The sequence below is a fragment of the Pseudorasbora parva genome, chromosome 7 (assembly GCF_024679245.1).
Source record: "Pseudorasbora parva isolate DD20220531a chromosome 7, ASM2467924v1, whole genome shotgun sequence".
NCBI lineage: Eukaryota > Metazoa > Chordata > Actinopteri > Cypriniformes > Gobionidae > Pseudorasbora > Pseudorasbora parva.
This window is the reverse complement of record NC_090178.1, coordinates 8,288,233-8,306,553: the sequence shown is the minus strand read 5'-3', so window position 1 is coordinate 8,306,553 and position 18,321 is coordinate 8,288,233. Positions and strand designations below refer to the sequence as shown.

Below are 18,321 nucleotides of genomic sequence, written 5' to 3'. Positions count from 1 at the left end.
GGAAAAATGTTGCCTGGTCTGATGAGTCTCGATTTCTGTTGAGACAATCAGATGGTAGAGTCAGAATTTGGCGTAAACAGAATGAGAACATGGATCCATCATGCCTTGTTACCACTGTGCAGGCTGGTGGTGGTGGTGTAATGGTGTGGGGGATGTTTTCTTCGTTTAAATGCCACGGCCTACCTGAGCATTGTTTCTGACCATCCCTTTATGACTACTATATACTCATCCTCTGATGGCTACTTCCAGGAGGATAATGCACCATGTCACAAAGCTCAAATCACTTCAAATTGGTTTCTTGAACATGACAATGAGTTCACTGTACTAAAATGGCCCCCACAGTCACCAGATCTCAACCCAATAGAGCATCTTTGGGATATGGTGGAACGGGAGCTTCGTGCCCTGGATGTGCATCCCACAAATCTCCATCAACTGCAAGATGCTATCCTATCAATATGGGCCAACATTTCTAAAGAATGCTTTCAGCACCTTGTTGAATCAATGCCATGTAGAATTAAGACAGTTCTGAAAGCAAAACGGTGGTCAAACACAGTATTAGAATGGTGTTACTAATAATCCTTTAGGTGAGTATATTTTACAATTTAAAATAACAGTTTTCTGTTTTAATGTTAATTTTGTTTAATATAATTTTTAGCATCATTACACTAGTCTTCAGTAATATTATACAAGTTTTTACTGCCACTTATGATCAATTTAATGCATACTTGCTGAAAATAAAAAGATTGGAGTTTTTCAAACTACAGTGAAATTGCACTGAACTACACTTAAAATGATAATAAATTTACTCAATAAATAATTAAATTGTATAGCTAACATTGGAAAGTGTAGTGATGATATTTAACTAAATATTATTTTGCTACTTTGAAATGAATCTTCCCAACACCACATAAGAGAGGGGAATATTCTAGGAGAGTGTGTTGTTTTTTGCACAGTGAGATATACAAAAACAGTGATGTAATGTTTTGGCACGTGACTTCGCTCTTTGTTGGAAAAGTTTCACTGTTTTGAAAACCCTACTGAAAAATGTGCTCACGTTAGTAGCTTCACTGCTTTTAGGTAGTTGATCCCAAAAGGAAAGCACCAGGTCTGGATGGTTGTGGTCTGTGCGGGAGAATAACAGTCTGTCTATGGGGGTGTGAATGGGCTCCGAAAACAACCGCTTAGTGTGCCGAGTGTGTGTCGAACCCCAGCAGCCCCTCACCATAATCTCAGTGTCAGCAGTGTGTTAAAGCAGCAGCTTTACTCAGGAATGTTGGCATGCCGTGAGTCCAACCCGGACAACCTAATCTGCAACGCTTCATATCAGCACTTTCACTCCGCGGCCCTTTGGGAGGATAGAGCGTTTCCCACCGTGTCAACATTTAATAGAGCCGCTACTAACCTCAACGCTCTCTCACACAGCTCAGTCTTTGTTGTTATTCAGCTTTCATAGTCTATTACTGTTTGGACTACACACACACACACACACACACACACACACACACACACACACACACACACACACACACACACACACACACACACACACCTGTCTCTGTTTTTACTGTTTACATTTGTGAATTCAACAAAATTCTCAAGGACATTTAATACAGTGGACCACAAAACGTTGAACACTTAAAATGTAAAAATAATGCAAGAGCTTTAGAAATTTAGACATTTTAAAGTGTGAATTATTTTCATTGCCCGGCCAAAAAATAAAATAAATGTTTGGATTTAAATAAGCAAACTTAAAGGGTTAGTTAATTTAAAAATGAAATTTGTGTCATTAATGACTCACACTAATGTCGTTCCACACCCGTAAGACCTCCGTTAATCTTCAGAACACAGTTTAAGATATTTTATATTTTAGTCCCAGAGCATATGCAGTCTATGCACACTATACTGTCCATGTCCAGAAAGGGAATAAAAACATCATCAGAGTAGTCCATATGAGACATCAGTTAGTTCATTAGAATCTCTTTAAGCATCGAAAATACATTTTGGTCCAAAAATATCAAAAACTACGACTTCATTCAGCATTGTCTTCTCTTCCATGTTCCTCCAAAAAGATTCAAACGGTTCATGAATCAGTGAATCGATCAATGATTCGGGCCACCAATGTCACGTGATTTCAGCAGTTCGGATCACGTCAAACTGCCAAACTGCTGAAATCAAGTGACATTGGCGATCCGAATCATTGATCGATTTACTGATTCATGAACCGTTTGAATCTTTTTGGAGGAACATGGAAGAGAAGACAATGCTGAATGAAGTCGTAGTTTTTGATATTTTTGGACCAAAAAGTATTTTCAATGCTTCAAGAGATTTTATTTTATTTTTTTACAATGCTGTTACCTACCAATAAATACTATTAAATATAAAAAAAATATATAATATAATATGCAGTTACATTGAGATTTATTTTATTTGCGACAGGCAGTATTAAACCATCAAATGTACATGTTTGTTTATTGCTAATGAATTTCCAAGATTTTCTATTTTTCAAAGTTTTTTTTTTACTTTTTAATGGCAAGGATCCCTAAACAATCCACTTGTGAGATTAATGCTTTATTAGGCTTACAATATAATATAATTATAACAGCCTATAATATAATATAAAAACAATTTAATGTATTTAACTATATTATATCAGTTTAAATGCTTCAATTTTTTTTTTATGTTCAGGGGAACATGTGAACTCTTTTATAGTTATATCTAAATAAATCTGAAACCCAAACCACACACACACACATCTATTTAAGCTGATGTGTTATGAGTTCATATGCTACACTTGTCACCTGTGTTGGGTTACGCGGGTGTGTAACTGTAAATGTCTATTTTGTTATCGTGACGTGTCTATAATCTGTTATTTCCACCACTTAATGTGTGTGTGTGTGTGTGTGTGTGTGTGTGGGGGGGGGGGGGGGTTAATATAACAATGATATATTATTCAAACATGTAGTATGCTGCATTGTTGTAACATGGCCTCATTATATTTAATTCAGAGGATGGCATCTCACAATCAAAAAAGCTATTTTTCATTGTGATGGTGTGTGTGTGTGTGTGTGTGTGTGTGTGTGTGTGTGTGTGTGTGTGTGTGTGTGTGTGTGTGTGTGTGTGTGTGTGTGTTTATGTATTTATTTATTGCATTTTTATTTATTATTATTTAATTTCATTTTTTATCTTTTATTTTAATCTATTAATTTATTTTAATGTACTAATTTTACTTTTTAAATTTATTAATTAATTATTTGTACATATTACCTATTGTTTCTAATTTGTTACCTTTTTTATTATTTATTTATTTATTTATTTATGTTTTACTTTTAAACAATTATTGATTTCTTCAAAAGCCTAACTATGTGATATCTATCAGGAAATAAGGACATTTTCTAAGTGTTTTCTATAAAATGGTCAGAGCTGTTAGCTCTTCTCTTTAGAAATGGGAATGCTAGGCGAGACCATGCGTAATGGTTTCTCATTCACGTAATCATGTCAAGCGATGTCCTAAAACCTGGAAAAAAACAGGCTGATGTGAATCTGAGAGGTATGGCTCTGGTAGTGCATGTTACTCTTGCCAGAAAGTGAAGTTTAATGGAAAACAAATCCTGACAAAAACAAATTAAACTGGATGTGGTTCAAATTAGCACAGCAGCTGAAACTGAAGTGAATTACTGTTATTCATTATGATTAAAACAAATAAAAATGGTGGCAGCAACTAACAGTTGCTAATATATATTATATACTATACTATATAATATTTACATGTTAATATTTTTAATTACCTTTTTTTATTTTTTTATTTAAATTCCATTTTGTGTAAGTAATAGTTTTGTTGTGATTTTAGGCATATTTTCTAAATAGCTTTAATTTAATTTAATATGTTACACACACGCACACACACACACACACACACACGATATATATCATTTTAGATTTAGTTAAAAATAACAACAATGAAACTGTTATAAGCCTTGTGGAATTTAATGCATTTTCAGTTGTCATGAAACTGGCCAGTGAATCCTAAGCTCAGTTTTTCTAATAGTCCAGTAATCACCGTGACAGCCCAATCTCTCTGCTTCCGTCCTGTTCTCTCTGACATCTGTGTCCATGATGCCTCAGGAATGAGCTTTGATATCCAAAGCACCCTTGAGAGTCATAAAATTAAGAAACTCGCCTTTGAAAAGTGACCACAAGAGCAATAAGAGCGACCCAACTCATCGCATGTGTTGAGAGCGTGTTCATGTCTGACTCTGGGCCGGTTTAAGGGGCTCTACCAACATTAAACTTCTATCCTATGTCTTTATTTTTAATGATTGTGTGAGTTTTATTTCAACAGAATCATAATACTATTTTTGAAATACCACATCTTCTTATATATGTGGCCTACAGAGCTTTTGAAGATTGCTGTTGAATTAAAAACCAGATGTTTGTGTAATTTCTTTCATAGATATTAGTTCACAAATTTTTCTTTTTAATCTACACATTTTAGTTTTCCTGTTCCTATAGTAGACTTTAAAGGGGACATATTATGCCCATTTTTACAAGATGTAAAGTAAGTCTCTGATGTCCCCACAATGTGAAGTTTTAAATCAAAATATTCCACAGATCGTTTTTATAGTATGTTAAAATTGCCACTTTTGGGGGGTGAGCAAAAATGTGGTGTTTTTGTGTGTCCCTTTAAATGCAAATGAGCTGCTGCTCCCCGCCCCCCTTCAAGGCTTCTAAAGCTCATGCTCCGGCATACCGGCAATAACAAAACGGTACAATCTCACGCACTGAAAATGAACATTCTGATAGCATGTGAGGGCAGTGTCAGTGAAAACAGGCAGAGACAATGGTAGCTTTAGCAACATTAGCCGTACAGAGGGCCTACAAGCTCTTTCAGAAAGGCAAATTGGAAGGACAACCTTTTTGAAAATCTAGCATTGAAAAGACCCTCGTTTGCAGGGTTGGGGAGTAACAAAATAACTTATTAGTATTCCAATGTATTATAAAATATTTAGATTACTTTACAAAACTTGCGTAATCTAACGAAATGCATTACAAATGACTTTTGAAAGCATGTATTTTGTAATCTGTAGCGAAATAATACATTTTAAAAGTAACCTCCCCAACCCTGCTTGTTTGTGAGGCAGTATGGCGCAAAATGGGACATTTCCTTTCAAAAATGACGTCTAAACACAATGTCCTCAGTGACTGAGGGGCAGGGCTTTTCTCTACATTCACATGAATGTAGGGGGGAATCTGAATCAGCTTGTTTGAAGAGACTGCTTCTGATTTATGGGAATTATTAAAACAAAAATGAGAGAGTGGATTTTTACCATTATAGGCCAGTTGTTCTCACACATCGGTGTTCTAACACCTTTAAAAATGTATTTTGCATAAGATTTCACCTTTAAGCAGTATAGATGACTCCAAACTAACATATGTGGACTAAAAGTTTGCACTTCATGAGCATGTCGTTTTCTTTGTGTGTGATTCGCTTGTGTTCGTCTTCAGGAGAGTGTGTGCTGCAGCGGGCCGTGCTGGTGAGGAAGAAGTTATCGGCTAAGGAAGGAGGGGGCTGGTTGTCTGGGACTCTGTTCTGCACTCATTTCAGAGTAGCCTTCGTGCCTCAGGACAGCCAGAAACCTGACGTGAGTGCCACAGATTGCTCAGGTGTTTCCGGAATGAGAATCCAAGCACTGTTTTTCGTGTAAAGTTGAGCCTTACTGTGAACTGCAAAGTGCTTTTAGGGCTTGCTGAAGTTTATAAAGTCTCTGGCAGTCTAGTGTAACATCCTCTGCAGACGTATTTATCTTGATTGCTTCCTTTTCTCCTCATTCAGGATAATGCAGATCCTGTGCTGCTTGGAGATCATGATGTAGCCCTCGCTTCTATTGACAAAGTTGTGGCAGGTGAGGCAGTCTTTAGACAATCCATCAGTCGGCCGGTCAATCGGCCTTCATGAAGCCTGTCAAGAACACATCTAGGTCACATTTTAAGCCAATGTTTTAATACATCTAAATGTCTGTTGTAGTGGGACCGTCTCGCAGCAAGCTTGTGACCCCTACCTGCTCTCTGAAGTTCACCCCGGAGGAACTGGTGTTGTACTGCCGAGACCTGCGCGTTCTCTGCTTCCTGTTTGACAGACTCACGCCTGATACTCAAGCTGTGGAGGTTTGTCTTTATATACTTTATATCTTTTATATATAGCCCAGATATACACTGCTGATGAAAAGTTTGGGCTTGGTATGATTATTTTTTTTAAGTCTCATATGCTCTTTTTTTAACTGCATTTATTTGATCAAAGTAATAATGGGAATATTGAGAAATATTACAATTTAAAAGAATTGTTTTCTATTTTAATATATAAAAATAAATGTATTCCTATGATGTCAAAACTGAATTTTCAGCTTCATTACTCCAGATTTCACTGTCACATTATCGTTCAGAAATCATTCTAATATGATGATTTGCTGCTCAAGAAACTTCTTACTATTATGAATGTTGTAAACAGTTACTGCTTAAAGGGGGGGTGAAATGCTGTTTCATGCATACTGAGCTTTTTACACAGTTAAAGACTTGGATTCCCATCCTAAACATAGACAAAGTTTCAAAAACTAATGTTGGACGTTTGATGGAGTAGTTCTGTGTCAAAAATTTCTCATAAGTTTCCGAGAGTTTTTTTCGAGTATGGGTCGGCTTGACGTCGATAGAGCGGAAGGTCCTTGTATGAGCCGTACGGGCTCTTCTCCCGGAAGGGTGCGCGCACGCGCGACTAGAGCGAGAGAGGAAATGCACGCCCATAAACACTCCCGCCATGCTCCACTTTATTCCTATGGGTGACATCAAGCGACTTCAACGCTTCAGCGCAGCAAGTCACTGCTGTCAGGACTTCACCAAATCATACCAAAGAAATGTTTTTGACGGAGCGGTCCCAACGATAAAGGTTCGGTCCTGCTTTGGAAGCAGCCGGTGAGTAAAACTGCTTCAAATGTCTATGCTGTCGGCTCGTCGCGTGAGTAAACATCAGTAAACGACACGATCGCGTGCTTCGTCATTCAAATGCGCTAACGGACTCCGTTGTTGTTCTCTGTATAATGCTACACTAGTCTGACGTGCAAAACCGTCTTGTTTGCTACTGCTAAGGTTTAGTCGCATACAATAGTCCATAAACCGAATCATGTCCTCATATATTGCGAGTAAACACACACAAATGTTGACAGGGCACTAAATACAGTACATACCACAGAGACGGACGTCCTGCTGTTGCTGTTTCTCCTGTTCAATTTATTTCAGCCTCCTGATCTGATTCTGGATCATATATCTATTAGCTGAGCTCGATAGCATGGGTTTCTGCACGGTTGAGGACGTCACCGCTTTGCGCGCTCGTCATTCTTTAGCTCCGCCCACACGATACGCCTCCAGGCGCTCAGTTTTTTCCGGAAAGACTCGGTACAGCCCTTTTTTTTTTTATAAATATAATAAAACTAAAGACTTTTTGGAGATATGAAGGATGCGATACTACTCTATAGGTACTCAAGATTGACATGAGATTGACTGAAACTGAGTGTTTCACCCCCCCTTTAATATTTTTGTGGTAACGGTGATCTTTTTTCCCCAGGATTCTTTAATAAATAGAATGTTCAAATGTTATAGCATTATAAATGTTTTACTGTTACTTTTTATTAGTTTAATGCACCCTTGCTGAATAAAAGTGTTAAAAAAATCATAATTACCCCAAACTTTTGAATGATACTGTGCTTTGCCCAAATGCAATTTTTTTCCATTTCAGGAATGCGCATAGGCAAAATAACCTTCTATTAATCTACTGAAATTGTATTAAATTAAATTAAATTAAATTAAATTAAATTAAATTAAATTAAATTAAATTAAATTAAATTAAATTAAATTAAATTAAATTAAATTAAATTAAATTAAATTAAATTAAATTAAGTAAAATTAAATTAAATTAAATTAAGTAAAATTTATTTACATTTTTAAAGTCCCCGTGAGCTGAAATTAGCAACTGAGTTTTCTTCAGTGCTGTAGTGTATTTCGAAGTGAAACAGAACATTGAACAGAGGGCAGGGTTTAACTTTAGCGCACCTTCTCTCCATCTCTCGCTCATAGCAGAGACAGTTGAAGGGGAGTGGTTAAAAGGAAGAGGCAGACAGTATTGAAGTACTTTTACTTTCCAAGTAATTTTGTTTTTCAAGTATATGTACTTTATCTGTGTTCTTCTTTGGAAAACTTTTACTTCACAACATTCCAAAACATAATATTGTACTTTTTACTGAAATACATTTCATATTGAATATCATTTAATACTTAATTATATTAAAAATACAGTACTGTATACTTTTACTCAAGTAAAAGTAATTCAAAGTAATTTTTACAAGTAAAAAAGTACTAGCTAATGGTTAGAAAACAATAGCTTTTATTTATGAAATGTAGTGCAGTAAAAAGTATGACATTATATATTATGCTTTGGAAGTAAAAGTTTTTCAAAGAAAAACACTGATAAAGTATACTTAAAATTTTACTTGAATAGCAAGTAAAAATCATCCACTACTGTCCACCTCTGTTAAAAGCATAGTTCACCAAAACAAAATGCACACACCCTCAAGTCACCCTAGGTGTATATGGCATTCTTCTTGCAGGCAAATACAATCAGCGTTATATTAAAAAATGTCCTGGCTCTTCTCAGCTTTATAATAACAGTGAACAGGGCTGATCTGTTTTGTTTGAAGTCCATAAAAGTGCATCCATACATCATAAAAGTTATCCACACGGCTCCGGGGGGTAATAAAGGCCTTCTGAAGCGAAGCAATGCATTTGTGTGACAAAGATCTCCATATTTAAAACTTGGAAAAACTCAAATATCTTGCTTCCGGCAAATGGTCTAAGCAAGTGTAAGAGTATCGCAAGCTTTGACGCCTCTCAAGGTTTTAACATAAGGGCTGGGCAACAAACTCCAGCCCCTCTTCTCTTATATCGAAGTCCTCCAGCATTAGTTCTCCAGCATTTCTCTTTGAAAATTCTCATTTTAGACTTCTAGTTCAAGAACGGTGTTTTGTTTTGCTCTATCCTCCACGCTTCTGCGTTGGTCAATGCCTCATGTGTCAGGTCAAGGGTTACTCTTTCGCCGTGAATCGATGCGTATGGCTGTGAAATTTTACCTAGTCATTTTAGTTTATAAAGTTCAGTATATTTTTCTCACACAAACACATGGCTTTGCTTCAGAAGGCCTTTATTAAAGGAACACGCCAACTTTTTGGGACTTTGGCTTATTAAGTGTATCCCCCAGAGTTAGATAAATCCTTATATATCATTCTCATCTCCGTGCATCCCATAACTCAGTCTGACACGCACTCCCGCTAGCCTAGCTTAGCACAAAGACTGGAGGTATATGGCTTCATCTAGCCTACTGCTCAAAAAGTGACAAAATAACGCCAACATTTTCCAATGTGCAATGTGTATAAATTTTGCAATGTGTATAGTCACAGCGTGTACAAATAACAAGGTTACATGAGACACAGCTATCTTATATACATATACATACTGTGGACTATATTCCTAGAAGGTGCAGCACTGCTCCACTTCTGCGGAGTGATTTGCTCGCAGCACATGAGAAGCCCCGCGGTGAGAAGCAGAGAGTTCGCTCAGAGTTGGAGTAATTGCTAGATAGTTTACAACCATGGGTGTTCGCTGTATTGTGAAGGCCCGCGACAATAAACAGGGGAGACCAGGTAATACAATGATATTCCATAGAATTCCAACCCAAAACGCTGACCTGATGAATCGATGGCTACTTGCTCTGGATATAGACCCAAACACACCTGTAGCACTGTGAACATTTCACAGAGGACGACTATTTCGGGAAAAAAAAACATGAAACGTGTGCTGAAAGATACGGCCATCCCATGGATAATATAGACAGAACAAAGCAGATCACCCGCGGCTGCGGTAAGTGTTCCGTTATGTTTTTTAGATGCGTAAGTTAGCCTACTGTAACAGATCTAATAACGTTTATGACACTGTTACATGAATAGGGTGGTCACTACTGTATTGGACTTTTTCCTGTGCTCCATATCCTCTGTAATGTTAGTATTGTAATGTTAGTATTGTGTTGTCATGAACGCGCTCTGTCACAGTAACAAATGAGCGGTGCTAGAGGTAATTCTCTGGACTGTAGCATTTACCTTGCTAATGAATTGGCAGTTTTAATTCAGGCAGTTCAATTTTTGTCTGGGTTCATTGTCCAAAAAATAAAAAAACAAACATTTTTTATTATTATTTATTATTATAAAAACAAATTAACTTACTTGGTGGACAGCTGTCCATTAGGTTTACTTGGTATGGGGCGTTTCTTCCAGTTGATTTTGTCACAATGGGAGAAAAAAATGACAACTGCCGGGTGTATTAGGGAAATTTCCACACATATTGTGTTCATTCTGATTCTCCCCTCAACCTCAGTCTGATCGGCGTTTTGTCTATTTGCTTCCAAAGTTTGTAACTCCTCGTCTGTGTATTCTGGCTCAAAAAGATATGGTTCCAGGTTTTGGTTTAATGCCAAGTAAAAATCCTCTTACAATTTCTCAAAATCAGCCATGATCAACAGTCACGTTCGTCACTAGCTCTAGTCAAGCTGGTTTTGTTTACGGAAGGAACACCGCGGGGCTTCTCATGTGCTGCGAGCAAATCACTCCGCACTCCGCAGAAGTGGAGCAGTGCTGCGCCTTCTGAGAATATAGTCCACAGTATGTATATGTTTATAAGATAGCTGTGTCTCATGTAACCTTGTTATTTGTACGCGCTGTGACTAAACACATTGCAACATGTAAATAGGAAAATGTTGGCGTTATTTTGTCACTTTTTGAGCAGTAGGCTAGCTGAAGCCATATACCTCCACTCTTTGTGCTAAGCTAGGCTAGCGGGAGTGTGTGTCAGACTGCACGAGAGTTATGGGATGCACGGAGATGAGAATGATATATATATATATATATGGACTTATCTAACTCTGGGGGATACACTTAATAAGCCAAAGTCCCAAAAAGTTGGCGTGTTCCTTTAAACCCCCAGAGCTGTGTGGAGCACTTTTATAATGGACCTCAAAACAGAAACGGCCATATACTGCCGTTATAAAGCTTGGCAGAGCCAGGACTTTTTAAATTTAACTCTGATTGTAGTCGTCTGAAAGAAGAAACGCATATACACCTAGGATGGCTTGAGGGTGAGTAAATCATGGGCTAATTTTCATTGTTGATTGAACTATCCCTTTAAGGATATTCAAACCCAAGCCATCAAACTGACGTCAACGGATGTTTCAAGCCTTTATTGTTGATCAACATACTAATGATTTCCACACTACTTTAACTTGCTTTCAGATTACGTATACCATTGCTAAGACTTACCAGCCACTGAAACCTGGGACTATCCTCTCCTTCCAAAATGCTGCTTTGGGGAGTATTGGTGAGTTATTAATAATCAATGCAAAAAGCCATTGTGTTTGTAATTGTGTAATCTATTTTGTTTCAAAAAGGGACAATGTACATTAATCAACATTCATGAACATAAATGTACCCATAGGCTAGTTTTCATTGGTAGTCCCTTTACCAGATGTTATTAGGCCTTAAAACTGAAAAGAAAAGAGAGAGAAAAACTAAAACATGCATAATCTTATGAACTAAAGAAACATTTTTTTTTAGACTTAATGAGGTTTTTCCAGCTAAGCAAGTTATACTTATTAAAAATGTAAGTGCTTGTTTATATAATAATTCAGTAATCCAATGAATCTAGAACTATGGAATGTGTGTTTGACCAGCTTGTCAAACAATAAGTGATATGAGAAAGAATCATAGAGTGAAAGTATATCTTTGCAGCTTTATTTGATCAAGAATTTCTGATAAACCTAAAATTTGCCAAGTTAGGTTGTGGGTTTCGAAACCAAGGCCGGAGTCCAAATGTACCTTTAGGTATATACATTCTGAAATAATTTATAATCTCTCTCCCGAAATAAAATATCCTACTTTATATCAACACTATGTCCTTTAGACCATACAGACTGTGTTTGACACATTCAGTAGTTATTTAGCTAAGCCTTTATTTGTCCTGCTGTGGGGAAATTGCATTTAGCAACAGCAGGGGTACAATAATAAAAATAGCAGTATCGCGCACTCTAAGATAAAAACATACAACTAAAATAGCCTATACATAGTTAATGCTAGCATGTATCGCACATTCAAAAAACACAGTTAAATAGAGCAAAAATATTGCAGCATTAAAAAGAGTTTTTTGTTAGCAGTGTTCATTGTACAGTCTGACTGCAGCAGGAAGAAGAAAAGACCTGTGGAATCTCTCCTTCAGATAACACTGATTGAGCCAGGATGTAACTTTTGCCATTATCATCTGTCAACTTATTTGCAAGCTCTTCTGCATTTTTACCACGTGTGATGTGACGCAACAGATAAGAGCGAGCGAGCGAGGAGATCAAATAATCCTGTGTTTATAGATAAAGATATACTGTAGATATTATTTTTTGCTTATCTGCAGTACGACTCCAGAACGTCCCCTGAGTAATATGTGAAGTTTATCTGATGTTTGTACATTAAAAACAGAATGTGACGAGTTGAGAGATGAGGCACTCATTAACAGATGTCTTCGACTTATAAATCGAAAGGAGAAATTATTAAATATGTAGGAATTTTTTGTACATTTTCAGATGTTTTTGTCAGGTTTTGAAGCATCAGCAAGTGGGGAAATGAGTTTCAGGTCTGTATTATAGGAGTGAGCAATATTGTATTAATATTGATAAATAAAAGTCCTAATAATGAGTTGATGTTATCTACTAAGTATTATTATACAAATAAATAGAAATGGAAATTAGTCATTCTTTCTTGTGGTAATTTAGTGAAAATTAGTGTGGAAAACAAAAATATTATTACATTTTACATCTTGCATGAAACATTTAAATCTACCATGGATATATTCAAATGTAAGGGCCAAAACTTTTTTTTAAAGCAATTTCAGAGCAAATACATACATTTTGGTATTTTATATTTTCAAAAAACGAAATAAATTTGAAATATAATCGTTTTCTCCCAGTCGTAGCCTATATGACCCATGCATTTGACATTTAAACGAATCATAGAAGGAAATGTGAGCTAAGCCACATCTCTGAGAAGGAAAGTGACCGTCAACTAGATGAATAATGTAAAGTAATCTGAAACAGGTCACCTTCTAGCCCTTTTTCAGCCTTGTCAAGGTTTGTTTGTAGTCAGTTCATGTTTATTGCACCAGTCCACTTGCTCTCTAGCAAGCAAATTGAGTTTGCAGCTCTCGGGAGGTTTTGCACATAATCCGGATCTTATAACCAAACGTTGCCTCTCTATGCCCTCTATAGAAATGAAGCAGTTCCTAAGCAACAGGCGGCATGACCCTGCCATGAACTGGTACGAGAGTTCGTTGGGTTGGGAGCAGGAGCTGGAGAGGACAGGTGCCATCGGCTGGAGGGTCAGCTCTGTCAATGACCGCTTTGAGATGTCCACCAGGTAGAGATCCACTTTCAGACCTCCTGTGCTCAGATTAGAACTGACATTAGAGGGCTTTTTTCCGCTCTTTACACACGACTGAGGTTCTGTGCTCCATAACCGGTTACTAAATGCTGTTCCCACACATACTCCCTGATGAAAAACCATTTTGTGTGTTAAAAAGGGCCATTCACACTCCTCATCCCATTTTTGTAATAAGCAAATTAAGACCATTTACACAAATTGGATGGAAAGAAAGCAAAATAATAGTTATTATTTAAACATAACCCACACTTGCTGATTTTTATATGCAAAGTAATAAAGTTATATAACAGCTATATGTACAGTAGTGGCCCAAAATTGATGACATCTTCACCCTTTATTATTAATTAAAAAAAAACGTGTTAAAGATTTTGTATATATATTGTATAGTTGTGCTCAAGTAATAAGTCTATTATTTTATTTGAATGATTAAATCATGCCAAATTGTGTGGACAGAAAAATTGGCCAGGCCGTCACACAAAGAAATTATGAACAAAAATAAGAGACGACCAATGAAATATGAAGAACTATTTATGTTGTAGTCAATGTATGCTATGTGCTGTGGGCTGTGTACATTTGTTTCTGCATAAACATATAACCTGTAGCTGCAATTTACTCCCCTTTTTGCCTAATCATTTTGTCAGATAAATACCTTAAACAAGTTTATTATTTTGCTCTTCCCTTCTATTTAAAATATTTTAATACATAAAATATGTTCCTCATATTTTGATGGTTTAATTGAACTTTGTAGGGTCATTAAAAGCAAATCCCCAAACCAATCCCCTCCGAATATCACTTTTGGCACTACTGTAGTTGCATACTTATCCAAATGCGTTATACAGTTTTGGGACAATATTTTTTTGGTAAAGAAATTAATACTTTTATTGAGCGAGTTTGCATTCAACTAATCAAAAGTAACAGTTAATACATTAATAATGTTACAAAATATTTATATTTCAAATAAAAGCTGTTCTTTTGAACTTTCTACTCTTTAAGTAATCCTGGGAAAAATCACAGGAATAAATTGCATTTTAAAATATATAAAATGACAAGTTTTAAATGGTAGTAATATTTCCCAGTTTTTACTGTATATTTGAGCTGATAAATGCAGTCTTGATAAGACTTTTTTCAAAAATCTAGTATTGTCTAGTGTAGAGACTGAAGTCTGTTTGTGCCTGCAAGTACAGTGAGCTCACCACATAATATCATGTTTGCACAAGCATATCCAATCATAATCGCTTATGGAAACTACTCACACTTTTTTCCATTCTGTGTTCTTGCAGTCTGCCAGGATTCAATGTGGTTCCTCAGAGGGTCCTAGACACGGAGCTCAAGAAAACATTTGCCCACTTCAACGAGGGACGCATCCCAGTGAGTTCTTTCTGACATGCATTTACAAAACACCAACCCTTTCAAACACAACATGAAATTAAATGTGACATTATTTACTTCTTCAATGAATGCTCCAAAATTAAATGTTCCTAACTTTTGTTTTCATAATACTTTATATTGTTTTATACTACGAATGCTTGAATCTGATTGGCTGATGGACGTTCTGAGGTGTGCAATTATTTTCTGGGAAACGCTCAGCGAACGTAGTTCCAGGCAGTTCTCTTGACCGCATTACAGTTCCATATTACTTCACATAGTTAACTGCAATAACAGAAATTACAGGATAAAAAAATAAAGCAACTTAAAGGCTACACATGACATTTTTTCACTACCGAGGTAATAACAGCGCTGTTTAAATACGCACAAAGGTATCCTAATTCACCCCCCCCCCCACCCCCCCGCTCTCTTTTTCATTAATAAATGCTATCAACGGCTCAAGCCTTCGTTACCAGCTTTAAAATGATTTATAAAATGAAAAGAGCCGTTGGATGAGATGCGGAAGAAATAGTCCTGCTCACAATAGCGATTTAAGAACAAAAACCAGACGAATCCCTTTAAATATATAATCGGATCGATGTCTTGTGGTGTGGTAACTGTAGTATAAGCGGAATAATTGACTCCGGGCCGTTGAATTAACGGCCTTAATTAATTAAATATAGAAAAATAATACACGCTTTGCCTTGTGACCGCATCACCACCTCAGGTGTGCATTGTTTTTCTAATAATTCAACGGCCTAGAGTCAATTATTCCTTACATCATAATCAAAATGTAAATACTTTCTACCAAGGCCTCAGGGCAAAATTATAATATATATAATATAATATTATAATATAATATTATAATAAAACAAAATTATAATAATTATAATATAATAATAATAATTATATATATATGGAACTTAAGGATAAAATCAATTTCTACCCAACATTTCACACAGAAATTTGTTTTACTTAAAACGTGTGAAGTCTTGTGAATGATGTTTCATGTTGTGCTTAAAGTGATAGTTCATCCAAAAATGTAAATGGTCATCATGTACCCATCTTTATGTTCTTCCCAAAAGGCATGCTATTTTACGTGTTGCTCCTTCAGCACCTTTGTCAAAGTACTTCGTACTTTTGGTGAAAAATAAATTAAATGTATTTTTATTCAACTCAAGTAAGAGAGTACCACAATTTAATTATTTAATTATAATTCAAGAAAATAGAACATTTTTAAAAATGTACTCAAGTACTGTAGCAAAAGTATTTGTAACCCCCCCCCCCCCCCCAAAAAAAAAACATAACAGAAATTCTTCTAAATTAGCATTGCAAACACTAAATCTTAAATCTTCCACTTAACACCAATCTTGCATAAATAACATTTTATAGCCCTTAATTTTGGCATTTACTCTCCTTTTTGAGTGTCATGGCTAGGCATGCTGGGAAATAGAAATCACAGCCCAGCTTCAGTTAAATTTAGGTTTGTCCAAATTAAAAAGAAATAAGTTAACTCAAAACAATGAAACAATTCAGATTACTTATCGGGATAGTTCACCCAAAAAAATGAAATTGATGTCATTTATGACTCACCCTAATGTTGTTCCACACCCGTAAGACCTCCGTTCATCTTCAGACACAGTTTAAGATATTTTATATTTTAGTCCCAGAGCATATGCAGTCTATGCACACTATACTGTCCATGTCCAGAAAGGGAATAAAAACATCATCAGAGTAGTCCATATGAGACATCAGTTAGTTAATTAGAATCTCTTAAAGCATCGAAAATACATTTTGGTCCAAAAATATCAAAAACTACGACTTCATTCAGCATTGTCTTCTCTTCCATGTTCCTCCAAAAAGATTCAAACGGTTCATGAATCAGTGACTCGGTCAAAGATTTGGATTGCCAATGTCACGTGATTTCAGCAGTTTGGCAGTTTGACGTGATCCAAATGCGACATTAATGACATAATTATTAAGTAAAAAAACTAACCCTTTAAAATGTGTCGGCTTTTTGAACTCAAAAGAAAAAGAAAATTCTAAATACTCATAAAAGTTCATTTGATTGAACTAATTTGTTTCACTTAAGTTTACTCTTCTCAAACCTTTAAGCATTAGGGTTTACATTGTGTTCAGCTGTTTAATATGGGACAGCTCGGTCTACTGAATGTCAAATTGTTTTTTCATTATTATTATTGAAGCATTTTGTATAATTTATAATAAACAATTAAACTCCCTTCAGCGATGGTGCTGGCGACATCCCCGCGGCAGTGACTTACTACGAATGGCCAGCTTCCAAAATAACATCTACCACGAGAAGGACGACATTAGGTTTGTTATTTTTTTCTAGATTAGACTTAGCAGCAGTCAAGCATTCATTGATAATTGGAGCCCTTGTCTGTGATGTTCAGGAACCTGGAGTCAGTGCTCTTTGGCAGTCAGCAGCTGTGTGTGATTGTGGATCTGGGAGAGGAAATGCCATCACCTGCAGATATCCAACTGGCTCACACGAGGCTCCGGACTCTTTGTCTAGGCGGTCAGTACTTTAAGTTGATTTTTGTTGCTTTTTTTGGGGGGGTGTTGGCTGGTTGAGTTATGGGTCCTGCACACTGTACGATTTTTCAAAATCCTTTGCGAATGTACCCTGTCAGACTCTGAGCATAATCCCCGATGTAAGCCATGTCACACTTTAAGATTTCAGTTGGCATAAATGTCAGACTTTACGAGTCACATTACACGTGAGACTAAAATGGTGCTTACAACGAAATCTCTAGCTTTCGTTTTGGTCATAGTTTGTCTTGGAAAAACCAAGATATTTGACGGTCGTCGTAGAGGAAGTCACACTGCAGGATTGTGCGCCAAATCTTCTGACACTGCCAGAATTTCATCTGAGGTAAAATCTGATCGCAGTGGTCATTAATCGGCTGCTGAAAGACATGTCAAACTAACTACCAAAAACGAGGTAGTTAGTAGGATCAAAGGAATCTTTTAGGATTTTTATAATTTGTCTCAGAAGGCCAAATCATGGGCAAAATCGCACAGTGTGCACCCGGCTTTAGTTAGTAGTGTGCTAAAACTTGCGGTTATCCACAACTTTCCCGAACTCTGACCTTTTCCATGATCGCTATGGCAACGTAGAACACGCCGGTAACGAACTTCCGGTTTACGTTAGTCTGTACTGTTATTTGCTAATCGTTGGTTGTATTATCAGGATTCAGGAGTAAACTTTTATAACAACGCTTCAGGCAAAATGATCAAATGTCCCAGATGGTCGCATGGATCTGACTATCTTACAAGAACTTACTAATATCTGTAGCACTAAGCAGTTCATCTGAGTTCCCTTTCGAGAGAGGTTCCTCGTATTACGTATGGGAAAAACTCCTTTTCTCGA

The 18,321-nt window shown here is 36.5% G+C and overlaps 1 protein-coding gene across 1 annotated transcript in view; it reads left to right on the top strand.

The window, feature by feature from the left end:
• Nucleotides 1–18,321, top strand: part of mtmr11 (myotubularin related protein 11) — a 52,332-nt gene that overhangs the window by 10,982 nt on the left and 23,029 nt on the right. The window contains exons 3-10 of the mRNA XM_067447972.1: nucleotides 5,503–5,639; nucleotides 5,831–5,900; nucleotides 6,023–6,162; nucleotides 11,376–11,460; nucleotides 13,391–13,538; nucleotides 14,843–14,930; nucleotides 17,173–17,261; nucleotides 17,342–17,466. Coding sequence (XP_067304073.1) covers nucleotides 5,503–5,639; nucleotides 5,831–5,900; nucleotides 6,023–6,162; nucleotides 11,376–11,460; nucleotides 13,391–13,538; nucleotides 14,843–14,930; nucleotides 17,173–17,261; nucleotides 17,342–17,466 — 882 coding nt within the window. The remainder of the gene's footprint in view (nucleotides 1–5,502; nucleotides 5,640–5,830; nucleotides 5,901–6,022; nucleotides 6,163–11,375; nucleotides 11,461–13,390; nucleotides 13,539–14,842; nucleotides 14,931–17,172; nucleotides 17,262–17,341; nucleotides 17,467–18,321) is intronic.